The sequence below is a fragment of the Wasmannia auropunctata genome, unplaced genomic scaffold (genome assembly GCF_000956235.1).
Source record: "Wasmannia auropunctata unplaced genomic scaffold, wasmannia.A_1.0 LD335985.1, whole genome shotgun sequence".
Lineage (NCBI taxonomy): Eukaryota > Metazoa > Arthropoda > Insecta > Hymenoptera > Formicidae > Wasmannia > Wasmannia auropunctata.
Window position 1 is genome coordinate 607,275 of NW_012026905.1, and position 16,919 is coordinate 624,193.

General features: G+C 36.5%; 1 protein-coding gene across 4 annotated transcripts in view; it reads right to left on the reverse strand.

The window, feature by feature from the left end:
* The window catches only part of LOC105454436, a 44,603-nt gene extending 37,569 nt beyond the window's left edge, over window positions 1-7,034 (reverse strand). For 3 of the 4 annotated variants that reach the window (XM_011697044.1, XM_011697042.1, XM_011697045.1), the window contains exons 1-4: window positions 5,477-7,034; window positions 3,967-4,503; window positions 3,058-3,279; window positions 622-725 (exon numbers count right to left, since the gene is read on the reverse strand). In XM_011697044.1, the coding sequence (XP_011695346.1) occupies window positions 622-725; window positions 3,058-3,279; window positions 3,967-4,169 (529 nt within the window). In that variant the 5' untranslated portion in view covers window positions 4,170-4,503; window positions 5,477-7,034. The remainder of the gene's footprint in view (window positions 1-621; window positions 726-3,057; window positions 3,280-3,966; window positions 4,504-5,476) is intronic. The other variant, XM_011697043.1, reaches the window with a different exon arrangement.
* Between the last annotated feature and the right edge of the window lie 9,885 nt (window positions 7,035-16,919).

The following is a 16,919-nucleotide window of genomic DNA, read 5'->3' on the forward strand; positions in this document are numbered from 1 at the left end:
AACAATCGAGAGAGAATTAAAACTAATTTGGGAGAATTAGAAAAAAAATTCAGACGAAATTTCAGGCAGTCAAAAGCAAATTGGACGTATTCGTGAAAACGTTGGTAGAAGTACAACTGGCTTAATATTTTAGTTTATATGCTGGCTGTTTGTGTACAAATGGAAAGAATAATTTTGCTGAATGTATAAAAAAATTAAGCCAGATACTGCAGAATCTAAAAATAATTATGTTGAATCGTCAAAATAATTGTGTAAGACACTCAAGTACGATGATGCTGCAAAAAGTTTTGACATTCTAGCAACCTGCTTGAATATCTAATATGATTATTTAGGTTTAATATAATTATTTTTAGATCCGCATTTAGCTAAATTTCAAGATACTTCAGCAAAATCCTTCTTTCTTTACGTGTATTAATAAAGTCTTTCTTGATAATAAAATCATTCTTTCTTTACGTGTATTAATAAAGTCTATCTTTGATAAATGTAGAGTATCTTCAAAAGTGTTTTAATTTTTTCGCCAAGCTCAAGGAAATAATTAATAATAGTTTTAATATTATATTTTAATATTAGTAAAATATTTGACATGCAATTATATTGGAATTATATTGGAAATACACTCACCTGGTATGCAGGCATATTTTAATAAAATTCCACCTGGAATCCAAGAATATGCTCCTGGATGCTCGATAGACACATCATAGCGACAGTGTTTCTGACCAGAACACCTGAATCATAAAGGATCGTATTCGATAAATCATAAACAGATAAGTCGATAAATAATAGAATAGATTTATTTGTGAAAAATGTGGAATGATTAGACGAACGTTAATTTTTTACATTAATTCCCCTTATTATCCTTCATACTAAATTGTTCAAAATGTATCTGATATACAAAATTCCCATCATTCCCGCGCGAATGAATTGCAATTTACGCGAGGTTTCGTTTTCGGATTCGCTATCGATTGTCCGACGGTCCCCAATTAAATAAGCGGCGTCGGTCATTAGGGGTTCTGTGAACGCGCCTGACAAAAGCAGCCCTCGAGCTTCTCCTTCGGGGGAGGGGGAGTGGAATTTAGGGCCGGGATTGTTGCCGTGTGCGATCTTTGTTGCTCGCGCTTGAAAGCAGGAGTGAATAATGGACGAGGGTGGATTTTCACCCCTTTTAAGAGGTGCCTCGCCGACTCACCCCCGCCTACGTCAACCTTCTCCCCTCTCTCTCTCTCTCTCTCTCTCTCTCTCTCTCTCTCGTCGATTTTATCGGTCTCTGGGCGGAAATAAAAGGGAAATAACATTTCACCCGCGTTCGCCCTTGCGAGGAATCTCTTTGAATTTTTTAAACCCGCCGCGTCGGCCGCGACGGATTCTCAAATTGAAACTTGTGGTTCTCCGCCCGATCGTATCTTTTAAGTTAACGGTAAGTCGTCCTGTTTGACGATAAAATTCCTAAAGTTTATATGCCGTTTTTTTTGCCGGAAAATTGCAATGCTGCGAGCGAGTAACCGTTTTCACTGTAATTTAATGAAAAAAAAACAAAAAAAAACGGAATGATTAATTTTACTGAAAATTTTAATAAAAGAATTGTAAAAGAAATATGAATACATAGGTTTTTGTAACTTCAATCACGGAGATACATTTTCTTCGTATTTTCACATAATCACATTCATCATTGTTATATTGAATTATAATTTTATTACCCATTCCTCTCTTTGTGTTTAATTCAGTAATAATTTAAACAATTTGTGATATATTTTATTCTTTTGCGCGTGAGAGAGGGAAAAAGACAGAGGGATTAAAATCCTAGATATTTTTTTTAAGTACAAATGAGACATGCCATTCTTCCGCGAAGAGCTCGGTGCAATTTCAGCGATGCGAAATTTGCATCCCTCGCACTGCCATCCCCCCTATTTGCGGAATTCTCGGAGCGTGATGCTGTGTAAACGTAGGGGGGAAACCATTTAGCGGAGATCGTTTCTCCTTCGGTGATCACTTGACGCACGTTCCGAGGGAAAAGAGAGAGAGAGAGAGGGTGGGCAATTATTGCTTCAGGAATGCTTTTACCCTTGCACATCAAACGTCGAGATTTCACTCTCGACCCTCGACACTTGAGTGCGCGACGAGTGGCAGATAAAAACGCCGGGTATAGTATCGGATACGACGGGTGGGTGGGAGGGGGGGTGCCTCGATCAAGGCTTAACTGCATTTCGCAATAATGACCTCTCATATTTCTGCAACACTGCAGTTTTGATGTTCTTCAACCATTTTTTTAAGTCTTTCAAGTAATTATTTTAATTATTATTATTAATTATTTTGATTATATTTATCGATTTTGACAAACTTTGTTTCCTATGAAAGTATTTAATTTAGTAACGTTTATATGTTACATATAATACATTACTTCTCCTAAAATTAAAAAAAGAATTATTTTATTTATGGCTAGATATTTATTCTAGCTATTATAACCATATTTTATCTATCATAGAAAATATTGTTTGTGTGTTACGAAGAACCTTCCAAGCAGGCAAACAGGAGCAGGAGGGTTTAATCGCTTGCCTCAGTGTTATTTTACTGAACCCTATCATAGTTACGGCTTTAGCGAGAGTCTATTACGGTGTTTGTAGTCGGTAGTAAACGCTCGCAATGAGAGTAGTTCTCTGGTGCCGCGGTCTACCTCAGACTTTGTTCGTAACCGAACACTATCTTGTGTCATCGAATACCTGTGTCAGGAACAGAAGTCCGATATCGTCGGCGAGGGCCATGAAAGTCTATCTAGCCGACGAATCGTCAATAAAATTGTATGTTTAAGTTGAAACCGTGGCTGCAATTGGAGACTCCGACGCAATGTCGACATAATTCATTTTTTTTTTAAGTTTATTTTTTCAGGAAAAATTAAATCTAAACATAATTTTCTCATAAGATAAAATAAAATGAGTTTATGTATGATTTATAGATTTTCGTATGTGTGTGTATGTGTCTTTTAAAATTAATTGTCTGAAAATTCAGAAAAAAATGCTGGATTGCTGCAATACCGTCGTTTTTGGACGAGCAAGATGAATCTACCTTTTATTCAAGGATGATCTGATATCGATGACATTCGCTTGGTTGTCCTCGTCGTCGAGAATGTAGTTTCCTTTGAGCTCGTTCGTGTTCGTCCATCGTCGCGTGCTACCTTTGTTCCTCCACATTTTGAGCTCCCCCGAGCTTTTCGACTCTTTCTGACAGAGCTCCGTGCGATTCGCATGATATTCCGCTTCCAGAATAAAGATGAACGCTCTCAACGATCTGCGGAAACGATGCTAAACCAATGTAACTCCGCGTATAACTATAGATAAGCAAATTTCAATGACGGAAATTTAGTTAACAAGAATTAGTACAATCGAGTTTAAATATTTTTGATTATTGTTCTCGGTATTTTTGATGTCGTGCTAAACGCGCGCATCTGAATATTTTACAGAATGTTCCTAAAAGGAGAAGTCAAATTAGAAATTGAAATTAAACAATTAGATGACAATTGGATTGATATTGAGAATTTTAGTGCTTGCGCATTAGTAAATTATAAAAATTCTATTATAAAATTCTATTATAAAAAGTCACATTTGTATGAATATAATAAGTTCACAATAGGACGTAATACATTTGACCTCCTTTCTTGCGTTCTTTTGGATAAGACTTAATCTTTAGCATGCCATTTTTTTAAATAATAGACTAAAAATGCTATTTATCTATTATTTATTTTTGTATATAGAAACAATATTTTTGTTAATTAATATTTTTCAAAAATTTGACATGTCAATGAATTTAACAGTAGAATATAAATGTAATAATAAATAAGCTACATAAATACAATGTTTTTTAAGTGTAAACATAAATAATGATTGAATTTCTGATAATTTGATAAATGTTATAAATACGAGTAGTTTTCAGAATTTTTTTTTCTTGAAGCGCACGATAGAAAATGTGCTGACAAACCTGCACGTCAATCTGAATAGACCGTGGGAGCATCTCTGCTCCTGGATCACCTCCATGTACCCTCCGTGGAGTTTCACGGCGTTGAGAATCCTGCCGAAGGGCGCCTGGGTGGTGGCGATGATCCTGGGCGAGAAACTGGCCGCGATCGTCATAAGTAGCAGCATCAGGAGACTCGTCAGGGTCGTCGCTGCCGGCCACGCCATGATGGCTGATCATTACAGTGACCTGGAAGTCCTCCTCGAGAGCCTCGTCTTCCAGGAAAGAGCCTAAAATTAGCCGCTCGAGTACCACCGCCACGTTTCCGATAAGCGAAATCTCTCTCTTCAAAAGGTATAGACGTTTCTTCCGCCTCTTCAGGTTCTCTCACGACCCACTCGAATCGCAGCTCTGCCGTCCGAAGGTCGACGACCCGCTTGGCCCTTCTGAGAATTCGGTCCGATATTACCCTCTTGAACTTCAAATAACCGCGAGGTTTAGGGGGAAATACGAATGTACCTTTTTTTGTGTGCACCTGCGAATATCTTTGAGTACTTGTATCTGAAAACAGAGTAGATATTTTTATATTACTTTTGATACTCTAAAGCAAAATTTTCTTGTAGATGAACGATATTTGCGCTTTATCAAATTAATTGAAAAAAAAATTTACTTTTTTAATTAAGAGCGAGGATAATCTAATCGCGATTGTATTTCTGGAACACTTCGAGTATGAAAACTCGTCTAAATGCAAAATGGCTGTGATTGTTTGAAAGATAAAATATGTACCGAAAGAGGAGGGGTGGGGGGCGTGAGGGGGAAAGCGCATTCGTCGGCATTATTAGAGCTAGATTACTTCGCGAGAATCTTCGTTGAATGTGTTGAATCTTTAAGGTGTAGAGTGTAGACCGAGGTCAAGAACTAAAGCTCTGGATGAATAGAAGACGGATGAAATGAGGGAAGAGGCGAACCGAGAAAAATTGCGACAGTAAAATGTATAAAAAGAAAAGGGAACTTTTCTGGAACCACGCCACAAGCACGAGAAAAAATGTTGAATATATATGCTTTGCTGTGTAACAGCTTGTTGTATCATGCGCGAGCTATATTTATCTCCACATGGCAGTTCCGAATGTGAAGAATTTTTAAATACTAGACTTCGTCTAGTACTGTCATTTTAGTCCTACTGTCGGTTCTGGTCAACTTAATTCATACACTTCTCCGAGCTTCTTAATATAAACCATTGTTACAAATAGCACGATTATATGTCGAGAATTTTATTAGAAATGACATCTGAATATTAACGATTAAATTAAATAAGATTATTAACGTATAATAAGATTAATGATAAGTTTTAGAGTCAGCTCTTTAATATGAATATATAGACGTTTTTTTAAATAAAATTTTTAATTATATTACAAATTCTATTAAAATTGTGTTACAAAGTATTATAATATTATATAATTGTGCATTACTTTCAAAATTTAATTGTGAATTTTTGTACAAATTTGAGTTGAGGCAAATTTTGATCAAAACTCACCCTCGATTCTTGAAAATAGCCAAAGATCGGCGTCCCGCTCGTAGTACGTCTCGTGATCGCTCTGTGAACGATATTCGTCTTCGACTTGACGATTCTTTTTCGATCGTTCTCCCTTTTATTTTTGACCGCCGAGCCCCTTAACTCTTCCGCCGCGTGTCCGATGGCGTGTCGGTTGTAGAAGCAAGTGGCCCCCGTCGTGATCAATCGGCCACGGCCACCGAGAAGACAACAGGCGGCAACACACACGTTTCCCCCGTGGCGCCGTCAAGGACGGAGGATTAGAATAGTAACGGATAAACGATTTCGTATTTAGGCACTCGCGCGATGACGAAACTCCGCGCTCTCAATTCGCCATGAGGGAGTTGTTGCCCAACGTTGCCGGACGATCGATGATTAATTACACCCGCGCAATCCGCCCCGATTATCGGCCGGTTTAATGGACGTTTCAGTTACTTCTTATGCGCTCGTTGCGCGTGATTAATAGCCATTAGACGCCGATAAATTAATTGCGTTCAATAGCTACTGAGTGCGTCAATCGATCAATTCCGATTAACATCTAATTGTAAGTATTATATTCACAGCCGCAGTTCGATTAATTCTGGTCGGATATATCGGGTCAGTTTGCTTAATTAACTAGTGGTAAAATGCACGTTACGTGCCGGTTAATCAAGTCGAATTTACATAGATTCCAATTAGTTCGATATATCTGGCATTGAGTATGTGTATTTTTGAGATTGGGAATCGGAAAACTTGAATTCAAACGTTATTGGTCTCGAGATCCCTCAGCTTCATTCTCTCGATATCTTCTTGCCTTCTTATCAACAATTATGCTTTTATTAGTTTGAGATTTTTCACTCTAATTGACTCTACTTGAAAATTTGACGCAAAGAAACGCGTTTCGAAAAATATAGCACAATGTCAACGAATCTTCTTTCTTTAACGACAATGTATACAGTATTTAAAAATAATGCTCTGGTTTTCAGAAATTTTAACAGCATTAAAAAGCGACACAGTTTCGAAATGTTACGTCACGCCGCTCGAGATGGGCAATAGCCTTTCAATTTTCTTCCTGACGAGTTTCGAGAAATATTTAGATTTTCAAGTCGAGCACGTTCTCATAGAACACCATATTGATATATTTTTGAAAAAAATAACATTATTTTCTTAAACACTGGTTGGTACACTTAGCCTCGCAAAAAAGGTTCTAATACTCTCGGTGAACACACGATTGTTCCACTTACAAATAAAAATATTCTAATATTCCGTTACTCGAATGACACTATTTGAATCACTTTTCGGCTCAACAGACGAAAAAATATATTAATATCTGATGTAGTTGATTGGAAATCTATAAAATCTTTAACACTGTCGCGCAACGCTTGTTCGATTAGGCTCGGTTTATCCTGGCACTGCTCGATGTATTAGATTTCAATAAAAAAGTACTTCTTTCGCCGCACCGGGAACGGCACGTTTGCTGGTCCCCGCTTCAATATCCACCGGCGTGAGTTCGTAAATGCGCGGCCGGCGAGCACCCGCTCGCGTCGGCGATTCGTTGACGTGTGCCGTACCAAGTCGGCTTGATGATACCCGCTACTGCTGCTGCTGCTGCTGCTGCTGCTACTCCGCAGGCATTGATAGACAGTCTAAGCCGTGAATTCCTTGCCAAGGGGCGACCAGCCAGCCAGCAAGCGAGCGAGCGAGCGAGTAGCCCGGAAGCGGTCGGTGGTAGTTTTGAGGGGGGAAGCTACCCTACTACACGCGCGCGGGGACCTCTCGGGGGTCACGCGTACCCTCGTGTGCCCCATAGATTCGTACCCCCGTGCCACGGGCGCCGGTTTTCGCGCTCTGCCCCCTCGTCCGATCCGCTCGTCTCCCTCTTCCGACGCCACGCCGCGCCGGTTCCCTTTTCTTCTTCATCGACGCTGATCCGTGCAGCTGATGCCGGCAGCTGAAGATTTTCGGGCTTTCGCGAGGATCGCGCGGTATACCTAAGGTGTCACGCAGGATCAATGAGGGATAGAAATATCGAGAGATATAAGTCTATAGACATAAACGATGCGAGAAATTGCATGTGGTAATTAATTGCTGTTGACCGTGACTTGAGGAACTTTATTATCTTATATTAAAATCTGAAGTACGAAAGAAAATTTATATTGCTGATTTTTAATAATATTTTGGTTAGAAGATACAAATTATCTTCGAGTTTCCACTTGAAGAATTAAATATCGTACGTGGAAAGCATGGTTTTGTTAATTGTAAATATTTAAAAATGTATAGAGCTGAAAATAATTCTGTAAATCTGTGTCTAGTTAAATTTTTAGATACTTTAGCAAAACCGTTCTTTCCTATGCGTCTATAAAGATATTTTTTCGAACGACAAGCTAATTTGCCTAAAATTGAGTTATATTTTTGAAATTGATTTTTAATAGATATAAAGCAGTGAAAGCTGAATCCGATTTTTAATTTAATTCACGATACAGGGAGGTGCTAATTCGATTAGTTAAAGGCTCAAGGGAAAATCTGTTATCTTTTATAAATCTGTTACGCCGTCAGCGGTAATTTCATGGGGGGATCTCTCTTTCGAACCCCTAAATATCCACAATCATCGAAAGAAACGATTCATTTTCCGAGGTATTAGTCACTCTTTCTTCGCTATTGGTTAATGTCTTTCTTCGTCCTAACCGTGCCCTATTGTTCGATCCAGAGATCTGGCCGTCATCGATCCATTGTGATCGGCACGCGCGTGCTCGTGAACGCGCATCTGTATCTCCACGCGCGCGCGCGGAGACGGAAATTGTTGAGCTCCGTCTCGTTTCGGATGTACACCGGTTGTCATCGATCCCCATCATTGTCCCTGAATTGAGAAAGGCGTTCCAGAGATCGCCTTGAGATCGTTTTTTTTTCTCCAGCGAGGTACAGAATCGAAAGGATCGTGATACGCGAGAAATTACATCTGCTGCTAACGAACATGTGTTACGGTCGTTCGCTGTCCTCTTAACAAAATAAGAGACAAAATAACAAAAAAGAAATCTAAGTGTTCCATCTTCGATACATCGTCAATTAAAAATTAATAATGTTTTATATATATAATACGCGAATTTAACTTATTTCAAGGATTATAAAGATTATAAAAAAGATTATTTTGAGGATTACAAAAAAATGATGAATAAATTAAAAGCTTATTTACATGGAGAAACTTATTATACTCAAATAAAAAAAACAGTAAATAAAGTAATATTATTAAATATATTATTAAATAAACACATACAATAATTATATATGTTACATACAATAAATATATATGTTACATTTTAATTTTTTGATATAAAATATGTAATGTTAAATGTAATATTTCTTGAAGAAAATTTGTATTCAGAATTTAGAACTTTATTTGTAATTTTATACGCCGTGAAATCACATTTAAAGAATTAAATATATATTCGTAATTCTTTAAATTATTTTTATTTCTAAAGCAAATTTTGATAGATGTGTAATATACTAATATATATAAAATTATAAATATAATTCTATTTTGTAAAATCTGGGTCATTTATATAAAATGGTCTTTATAATAGCAGTATAATTTTATAAGGAATTATGTACCTGTATTTTTTTTGTAGCTATTTCGATAGATGTTAAACTGCGAAGTAACGTGCAAATCGATCCACCCCTCAAATCGAAGAGAAACCCTTGCACGTGTTGTTGAAAATTAGATCGACATGTGCGCGGCCGGTTACGGTTCGTTTAATCCACAAACTCAATGGAAGCTTAGTCAAATTGCATTTCTAATTCCCTCGTTTCGTTCCTCGCTGCACGCTCGAGGAAGCGCGCCGACACTTCCATCCGTTTCGCCCCCTCCCCCCCCCCCAAAAAGGATTTTATCGATCAAACGCGATCGCACGTTCTATTCTTTGTGCAAATTAACAATAATGATCCTGAGCAAGAGGAGAATCGATCAAAATTTTAAAATTATCTGCAAAGTTTTAATATTTTTCGGCGAATGTTTAGATAAAATACTAAAAGTATTTAATTTAACTTATTAACAAATTTGTTACACGATTTTAATTTAGTCTGCATCCGCTTATCTTCAATTTAATTAACACATAATTTTATTCAGAATATACATATGGAGTGCCAGTTTGCAACTGAAGCAAATGAAGCATTTTCTGAATTCGAAACGCATTGTTGCAGATATGAATCGTGTGAATTCTGACACTCTGACGACCCTCGCGCGATCCCTAACAGAATTAAGCACCAGGTTGCATATTCGTTTTGTAAGGGGACTGTTCCCTCTGCATCGATCAGTTGAGAGTTATATGTCGTGTTTACGTAAACTACAAAGAGAAAGATTTATTTGTAATATGCTATTTTTGGTATATCCGTGAGTCATCTCGTGCGCATTCTGCTTTTATCGTTTCCAATGAGAAGATAAATATTCATTTTCCAAGCAATGTTCTTTGAAATCGAGAAATATATTACTAATAAGACAGGTTATTTTAATTTTTGAGAGGACATTTTTCACAATAGCTTCGTATTTCTACGTATCGTTCATTTGTCACAACAACTAACCGACACAACTCGGAAATTATTATTTTTAATTTACTTGCGAGAAAAGAACGGGAAGAAAAATACGTCCAAAAAAAAAAGAAAACCATATATTTATTCCTCTACAATCAGTTATTATTTATTATACTAAAATTGCATTTTAAAATTAATATTATAAAATTTTAATAATTTAACGTTCAGACTCATTTTCTGGAGAACATTGTTTTTTTGAGTTGTATTGTTGTAGCAAATAAGAACAATATAAACTTAGAGCCATAAATCTTACATTTTATTTGAATATCAAATATCGCTTATTAAACGATTTAAGAATTAAATAAATAAATGAATGAAGAGTTATCTTTAAAAATAGAAAAAATGCTGACATGATTTATATATAATCATATTATTTATTATTATTTTTCTTCTTTTCCGTTCTATATTTCATTCATCTCCTTTACCACAGTCTTGATACACGATGGAAGCGCAAACCGAAAATAAATGTTCCGCTTTATCTTACTTCTGCAAAGCGCATCGCCACTTGTTGAAGAAGTCGGCTGGATAATTCGGACGGAACCCGACTCTTGATACACAATTCCAGTGCGATCGATGGTCGGCGTGTTTTACGGCACGTGCAAAATGTAGCACAGAGAGCGCTTCGGCTTTTCGTGCGTTTCTTCTTCCTTACGTCAAACGCTACGTCTAAATCCCACGCGTCGGGCAGAATGACGCGAAACGAAAACAAGCTTAGCGGTTCTTGTCTGCGTGGCAAAGTAAACGACTCGCATTCGCGAAACTTACGAAGGCAGATAAAAAATTCCAATGTAAAGCAGAACATAGCTCTATTTGCTTTTTCTTCGAGAAAATGAGAGAGTGGCACTAAAGATTTCTACCAGATAGTACCAATAAAGTTGTTTCAACTTACAAAGGCGCGTAAAAAATTTTAATGTAAAGCAGAACTCCCGCTTTATTTGCTTTTTTCCGAGAAAATGAGTAAGTGCTACCAAAGATTACTAGCGAATAGATCAATAAAGTTGTTTCAAAATACCTGTCCATCGCGAAAAAGACAGCGGCAGAAGCAATATTTTCAAACAATTTTATTTATAAAAGTAAATCAATAAAATTAATTGAAAGTAAATCAAATCAGGTAGGAGTTGCTATTTAAAAATTTAAATAGCAACTTTAAACTTTTTTATTTATTTAGTAAATACGGCCTGTGTACGGTAATATTTAAAATTATTTACGAATAGTAATAGCTTTTAACATTTTGAGATATTTAGGCAGATTTTCGTTATAATTGCAACCGTTACAATTATAAAATTATTTATTTTATTTTAAATTTAATTTTTAATTTTTGAAAATAAATCTTATAAAAATAGAGATCTGTATAATTAAGAAGCCGTAGACATTTGTCTATTTGTCCGAATTAATTTGAATAAATTTTCGAACAAAGATAATTTGATTGAAGCGAAAGTTCGGCCTACGTTAACTTGGTAACGCACCAAATGTTTACATTACAAAAGTAAGCAGCGAAGCAACTGGAAAAGAAAACGGGAGGTGCAATTTATCGCCTCGTCGCGATTTATTCGTCTACAGATGATAATTATTTCTTTGGTCTAATTTTGTACACATATTTCGTCGCGCTTGGAACGTTTCGGCGCGGATTTGAATTTGCTCGTCTGCTATTTTCGCGTTGAAAGTGCGAAGTAATACGCGAGTAAAGTAGCGGACAGTTGCGACAGTTCCATTTGATAGTACATAAAATATATACATCAATACATGTATCGTTTATTAACATTAACGATGCACGCCCGTTTTGCGAGATTTGGGCGAAATGCAAAATGCATTTGCACGAACGACGCGTTATCGTACTTTGTATATTTTTGACCATTGTTGCATTAATCAGTTCTTAATTTGACTTAACAGCCGCTGTATCACGGAATAAAGCTGCAAGCGTTGTACTTTTGTCGATTGGAAAAAATAATATGCGTCAGACACCTCGGATCGAGTTTACTTAATATATTTGATTTCACACTCACGTTATAGAACTGTGTATTCATGTTTTATTGGATGTAATATTCAATTAACACAATTTCCAGACAAAGTTTAAAATTGGGAGATAAGATGTTCTAAAGATGTCTTATGTTCCGATTTTAGACTTTACGTTTTGAATACTTTTAATATCAAACCAGTATTATCTTTGAAAGTTCAATAAATAAGTATTTCATAATATTAGGTTGACATTAATTATTTTGTATAGTTTAAATTAAACACACAATTGCAAATAAACAATAAAATTAGTAAGATCTCCTTCATCGTTAATACAAAGTCATATTAATTAATATAATCATATAATTAATTATATTAAATTAGAAAAAATTATAATTAGGATCCAAGAATAAATTAAATATCAAGAATAAAATGCCTATGTGAGCCGCCGCAGTTGTATGTGCGTAAATAATGTAAAACATTTTTACAAGGCGTAAAGAATGTACTTGTTTAACAGTTCATACAAATGCAAACGTTTTTACTTTCTGAATTTGAGTTCTCTTCAGTGCAGTAGATAGTGAAAATTGTAACGAGTCAAACAGCTATATGGATAGTGTTCGTTAATATTTATTTTTAATAATATTTGTTGATTATAATAATTAAAAAATTAAAACAATTTAATAAAAATAAAATTAATTTTTGATTCAATTATTCAATTATGTTTTATTATTATGTCTTATTTTTATGTAATGTAAATACTATTCAATAATTATTCTAATGCTATACATATAAATGATAATGTTGAAATTGAAAGGAAAACTTTTAAAAGGAAGGTTTAGGGCGGTTAAGACGAAAGAGAGACGAGTCTGTTCCCCGTGGTGAACGTTTTATTCAATTATAGTAATAATAATCGTCATCATCGTAGTAATAATAATCACCATAATCATCATAATGATAAGAACAATAATGATAATGGCAGCGCGCGCTCGCACGTGCCATGCCGTGCCGTGAGAGCTACGCCTTCGCAATCGCCTTCTTTAACGTGGCTCTACGTGGTCATGTACGTGTGAGTTCGATTTACCTTTATACTCCCTTCTTATACACGCAACAAACGTTGTTTCCTCGAGGCGTATACAATAAACCCGACGACTCAATTAACGCAATCTAGCGCGCTGATTTCGATTTTTGATCCATGCGCCTTTGTGACTTGTCCATGTGCTCGTGTGTGACTGTGGGCATACTGTGTGTGTGTATGTGTGTGTTCCAGAGTTGTACAAGTTTTGATTGCAAAAAGGGATGATGTATGGGACGCGCATAAACGAGCTCTTGCGTACATACAAATCGTAAATTATAATTATAATTATACTGTTTTGAGTGTCGGTTTTAACGGACGCGCCATTATCACGTCACGTTGCGCCGTGCAAATAGCAGACAATATTAACACAGCCAGTGTAGTGCACATTTTCCGAGACAGGTAGATTTTTTCGAGTTATTTCCATCATTTTGTTCACTGATAACTTCTCAATTAGTTTGCAGTTTTTTTTCGTCAGTTATATAAATGACTGTAAAAGAATTATTTATCTTAGATACAGTTTTACACAGGATATCTAAGATGCATAATTTTAAAACAGAAGGAAAAACAAGAAGCGTTAGAAAATAATGCGACGGCTTTTTTCGGGACGGTGTACCATTTACATTTCTATTATACGCTCGATTTAACTCTCGGCTATACATTGCAGCTACGGTAGTCGGAAATAACCCGAGCAAGAATTTCACTCACAATTTATTTTCACTCACAAAACTCCATCTTGCTTACGTTTTGGTTATATCTTTTGGCGGTATATCACAGTATTTTTGCAGATGTAATTTTAATGATGTACAGGAGTTCTGATTGATGAAAAAAAAAAATTAATTAAAATCAATTAAAATTGAGATAAGCGAAAAGAAAACTCGGGTCCAAAATATCTATTGACGTAGGGTTGACTCTGATATTGTTATAATCGAGGGTTAAATTACATTTGCATTATAATTATAGATGCATTTGATCAATTGCCACTCTCTTGTATGTTAATTGCAAAAGATCGATGCAATGGATGGATATGCGTTTTATCCAGAAATAAAATATGATTTTTAAAAAACCGAGTTCGCGTGACGTGATAATAGCATGTTCCTTTCCTTAGTTTTTCTTCCGCTTAGTTCTCTCCATCTCTTTCAAGTGAATAGGAGTTTAGGTTTATTACGCGAAACTTCACGTTAGCTGCTGTCTGTTGTTGCTCAATTAAATTTCGATTTTTTTTCCACTCTTAACCCTCGAACGACGCAACGTCGTCGTGCCACGTGAGATACTTTGGATTTTTTTTCATTTTTTGTACGAGGGATATGAGATTGCGCGTTGAAGATCGGAGAATTTGTTCCGGTTGAAGAAAGATTATTTCGTAAAAGAGATGGTAATGAGATTATAAAATTTGTTATATTAACTAGATCTTCCCTCCCTTCAGCGGAATCGACTTCCGCGGTTTTAAATCTAAATGCAATTGTACTTTTTCGTCTGACAATCGTGATAATCGAGGGAAAATTTCCGCGAAAATCAGGTCGCCACTCTCGTCGGAGAAAAGTGTCGATTAAGAAAGATTTAAGAGCTTGCTCGAGACTCGATCAGTGAAGTCGCATCGCGCGACCGAAATCGGTACGTTATCGCGGTTCGAACATATGTAAATCGTGCGTGCACGCGTGCGAGAATAAATGACTTTAAGTGGAGAGACGCTCATTAGTCAACACTCTATTTGATACTACCCAGACAACACGAAGTCTAAATTTAAGAGTTTTTATGACGTCTTTCAGACGTCTCTTAAAGACAAAGATGTCTTTAAGACGTCTTAAGTCTCCGATTTTGAACTTTGCGCTGTCCGAATAATATTCTGCGGAATTCGACTTTTTGTTTTTTCATCGCGCTGCTTTAATTATCGAATCAATATCTTTTTTAAAGGTTTTTGTAAAGATTAAAAATTATCTGTTATTAATTATCTGCTATTAACGTCATTGTCCCGCATCTTCAAATAAAAAAAGGGAGATATATATGAATCGATTCGCATGATTATTAAGGCTTAAGTTATTACGATCGTCTTTAAGCGCTTAATCGAGTGTCCCGCGATTTGTTACTCTCGGAAGGTGGGAAATGGATCCCAATAGGGTTTTGTATGTGTGTGGGTGGATGCGAGTGGGTGAGTGTATTTTGTATGCGTGTGCGTTTTGTGTGTATCAGATGTTTTCCGGTTTCCCGGTTCTTCGTTCCTCTCGCACAACGTTTTCCCCGATAGTTTTCGATTTTTAAAAGCGATAAGGCATTGTCGGATATGTCAGCTGAGATCTTCGAAACGTTTCTGGGATTGCGGTAAACATCGAAAGCTTTACAAAAATATCTCATCTTATTTTATCTCTGTCGAGTCCCCTTGTAGTATATTATTCCCCCGTCGCTTTTCGAAATCCACCCTCGAGCCACCTCCTCACCCCCCCCCTCCCTTTCCCGCCGTCCTTTCTTATCTTTCGAGTCTGGCGCTCCGATTCTTCCTCGATCTGACGCGATTTTTCTCTTCTCCTCTCCCGTTCGAAGGGAAAAACGAGAAGCTCGAACTCTCGCCTCTCTCGTTTGTCTCCCATTAACTCCACCTCGCTCTCTTAACACTATACTCACGCTCTTTCTCTCACCGCGACATAGATTAAAGCGACTTGTCATGCTCCCGTGTGTGCTACAAAAGAATTTGCGAAGAAAAGATTCAAATGTGCTCCGGGAAATCCTTCTCAGTTTGTTGTTGTCGTCCTCCACCTTGTTCCGCCTCTTCGCCGACATGACAATGTCGATTGAAGCCGCCGTTGTCGTTGATGGTGATATGATTTAAGCGCAAACTTTTTGGCACATTTGCTGAAATCTCTGGCGATTAAACTCTCGTGATATGATAATTGTTTGAATAGATTCTTCCTTAATAATGTCTCCAAGGGAGAAATTATCTTCGTTCTCAAAGTAATGTCGAGCAAATAACTTTCATTTAATTTAAATTTAAATTTCATTTTCAATTTTATTAATAGGTATTTAATGAATATTAAACGATTGGAACGATTGATTTCTACGTGAGTTTATCAAATAAAAATTAAATTCCAATTCGTCAAAATGTCAGTCACGTTTGACGGGCTAAAGAGGATGGAATATTCCATTGTATTTACAAACAATATTCACGTATCATATCGAGCGAGGGATTAATCGCCCGGATAATGTGATTAAGTGTCTTCCTTCGCTCGCTTGTGGCTCGATTTGGCATTCATTCACAGCTGCTCGCACGCGTATATATTCTATACAGTTTCAACAGTTAATTTTTCCCCCTTTTGTTTGTAAGTCGGCAAAATCGCGGACGATCGAGTTGTGCTTCTTTTCCCCCTCTCGGCAGATGCGTGATTAGCGTATTAAAATACTCGCGGTATGCTTGTCATTACGCACTACTCAATTCCTGCTCTATTTATCACTCTTACCTACATGAGAATAATACTTAGTAATTTCTATATCTTTGGGATTTATTTACTCGCGCGCGAAACGCATCCATTCGCCGAAATCATGCACGTACGCAAGAATGGAACGCGACTTATATCGACTAGAATAGACTCTCACTACTTGCACACTCAGAGAGAAACATAGCGATGGCAATTGTAAAAGTGACAACTATACAAGTTTCATATGTAGAATTAATGTACATAGTTGAATGAATACTAACAAAAATTAAGTTAATTTAATATCGCTCAATCGAATTAAGTTTAATCTAATTCAAGAAATGCCAATAAAGAGCCAACACTGAATAAATTATATATAAATTAGAACAATGAGAAACACATTTTGATTGTTATTTTTTCTTTACAAAATTAATAA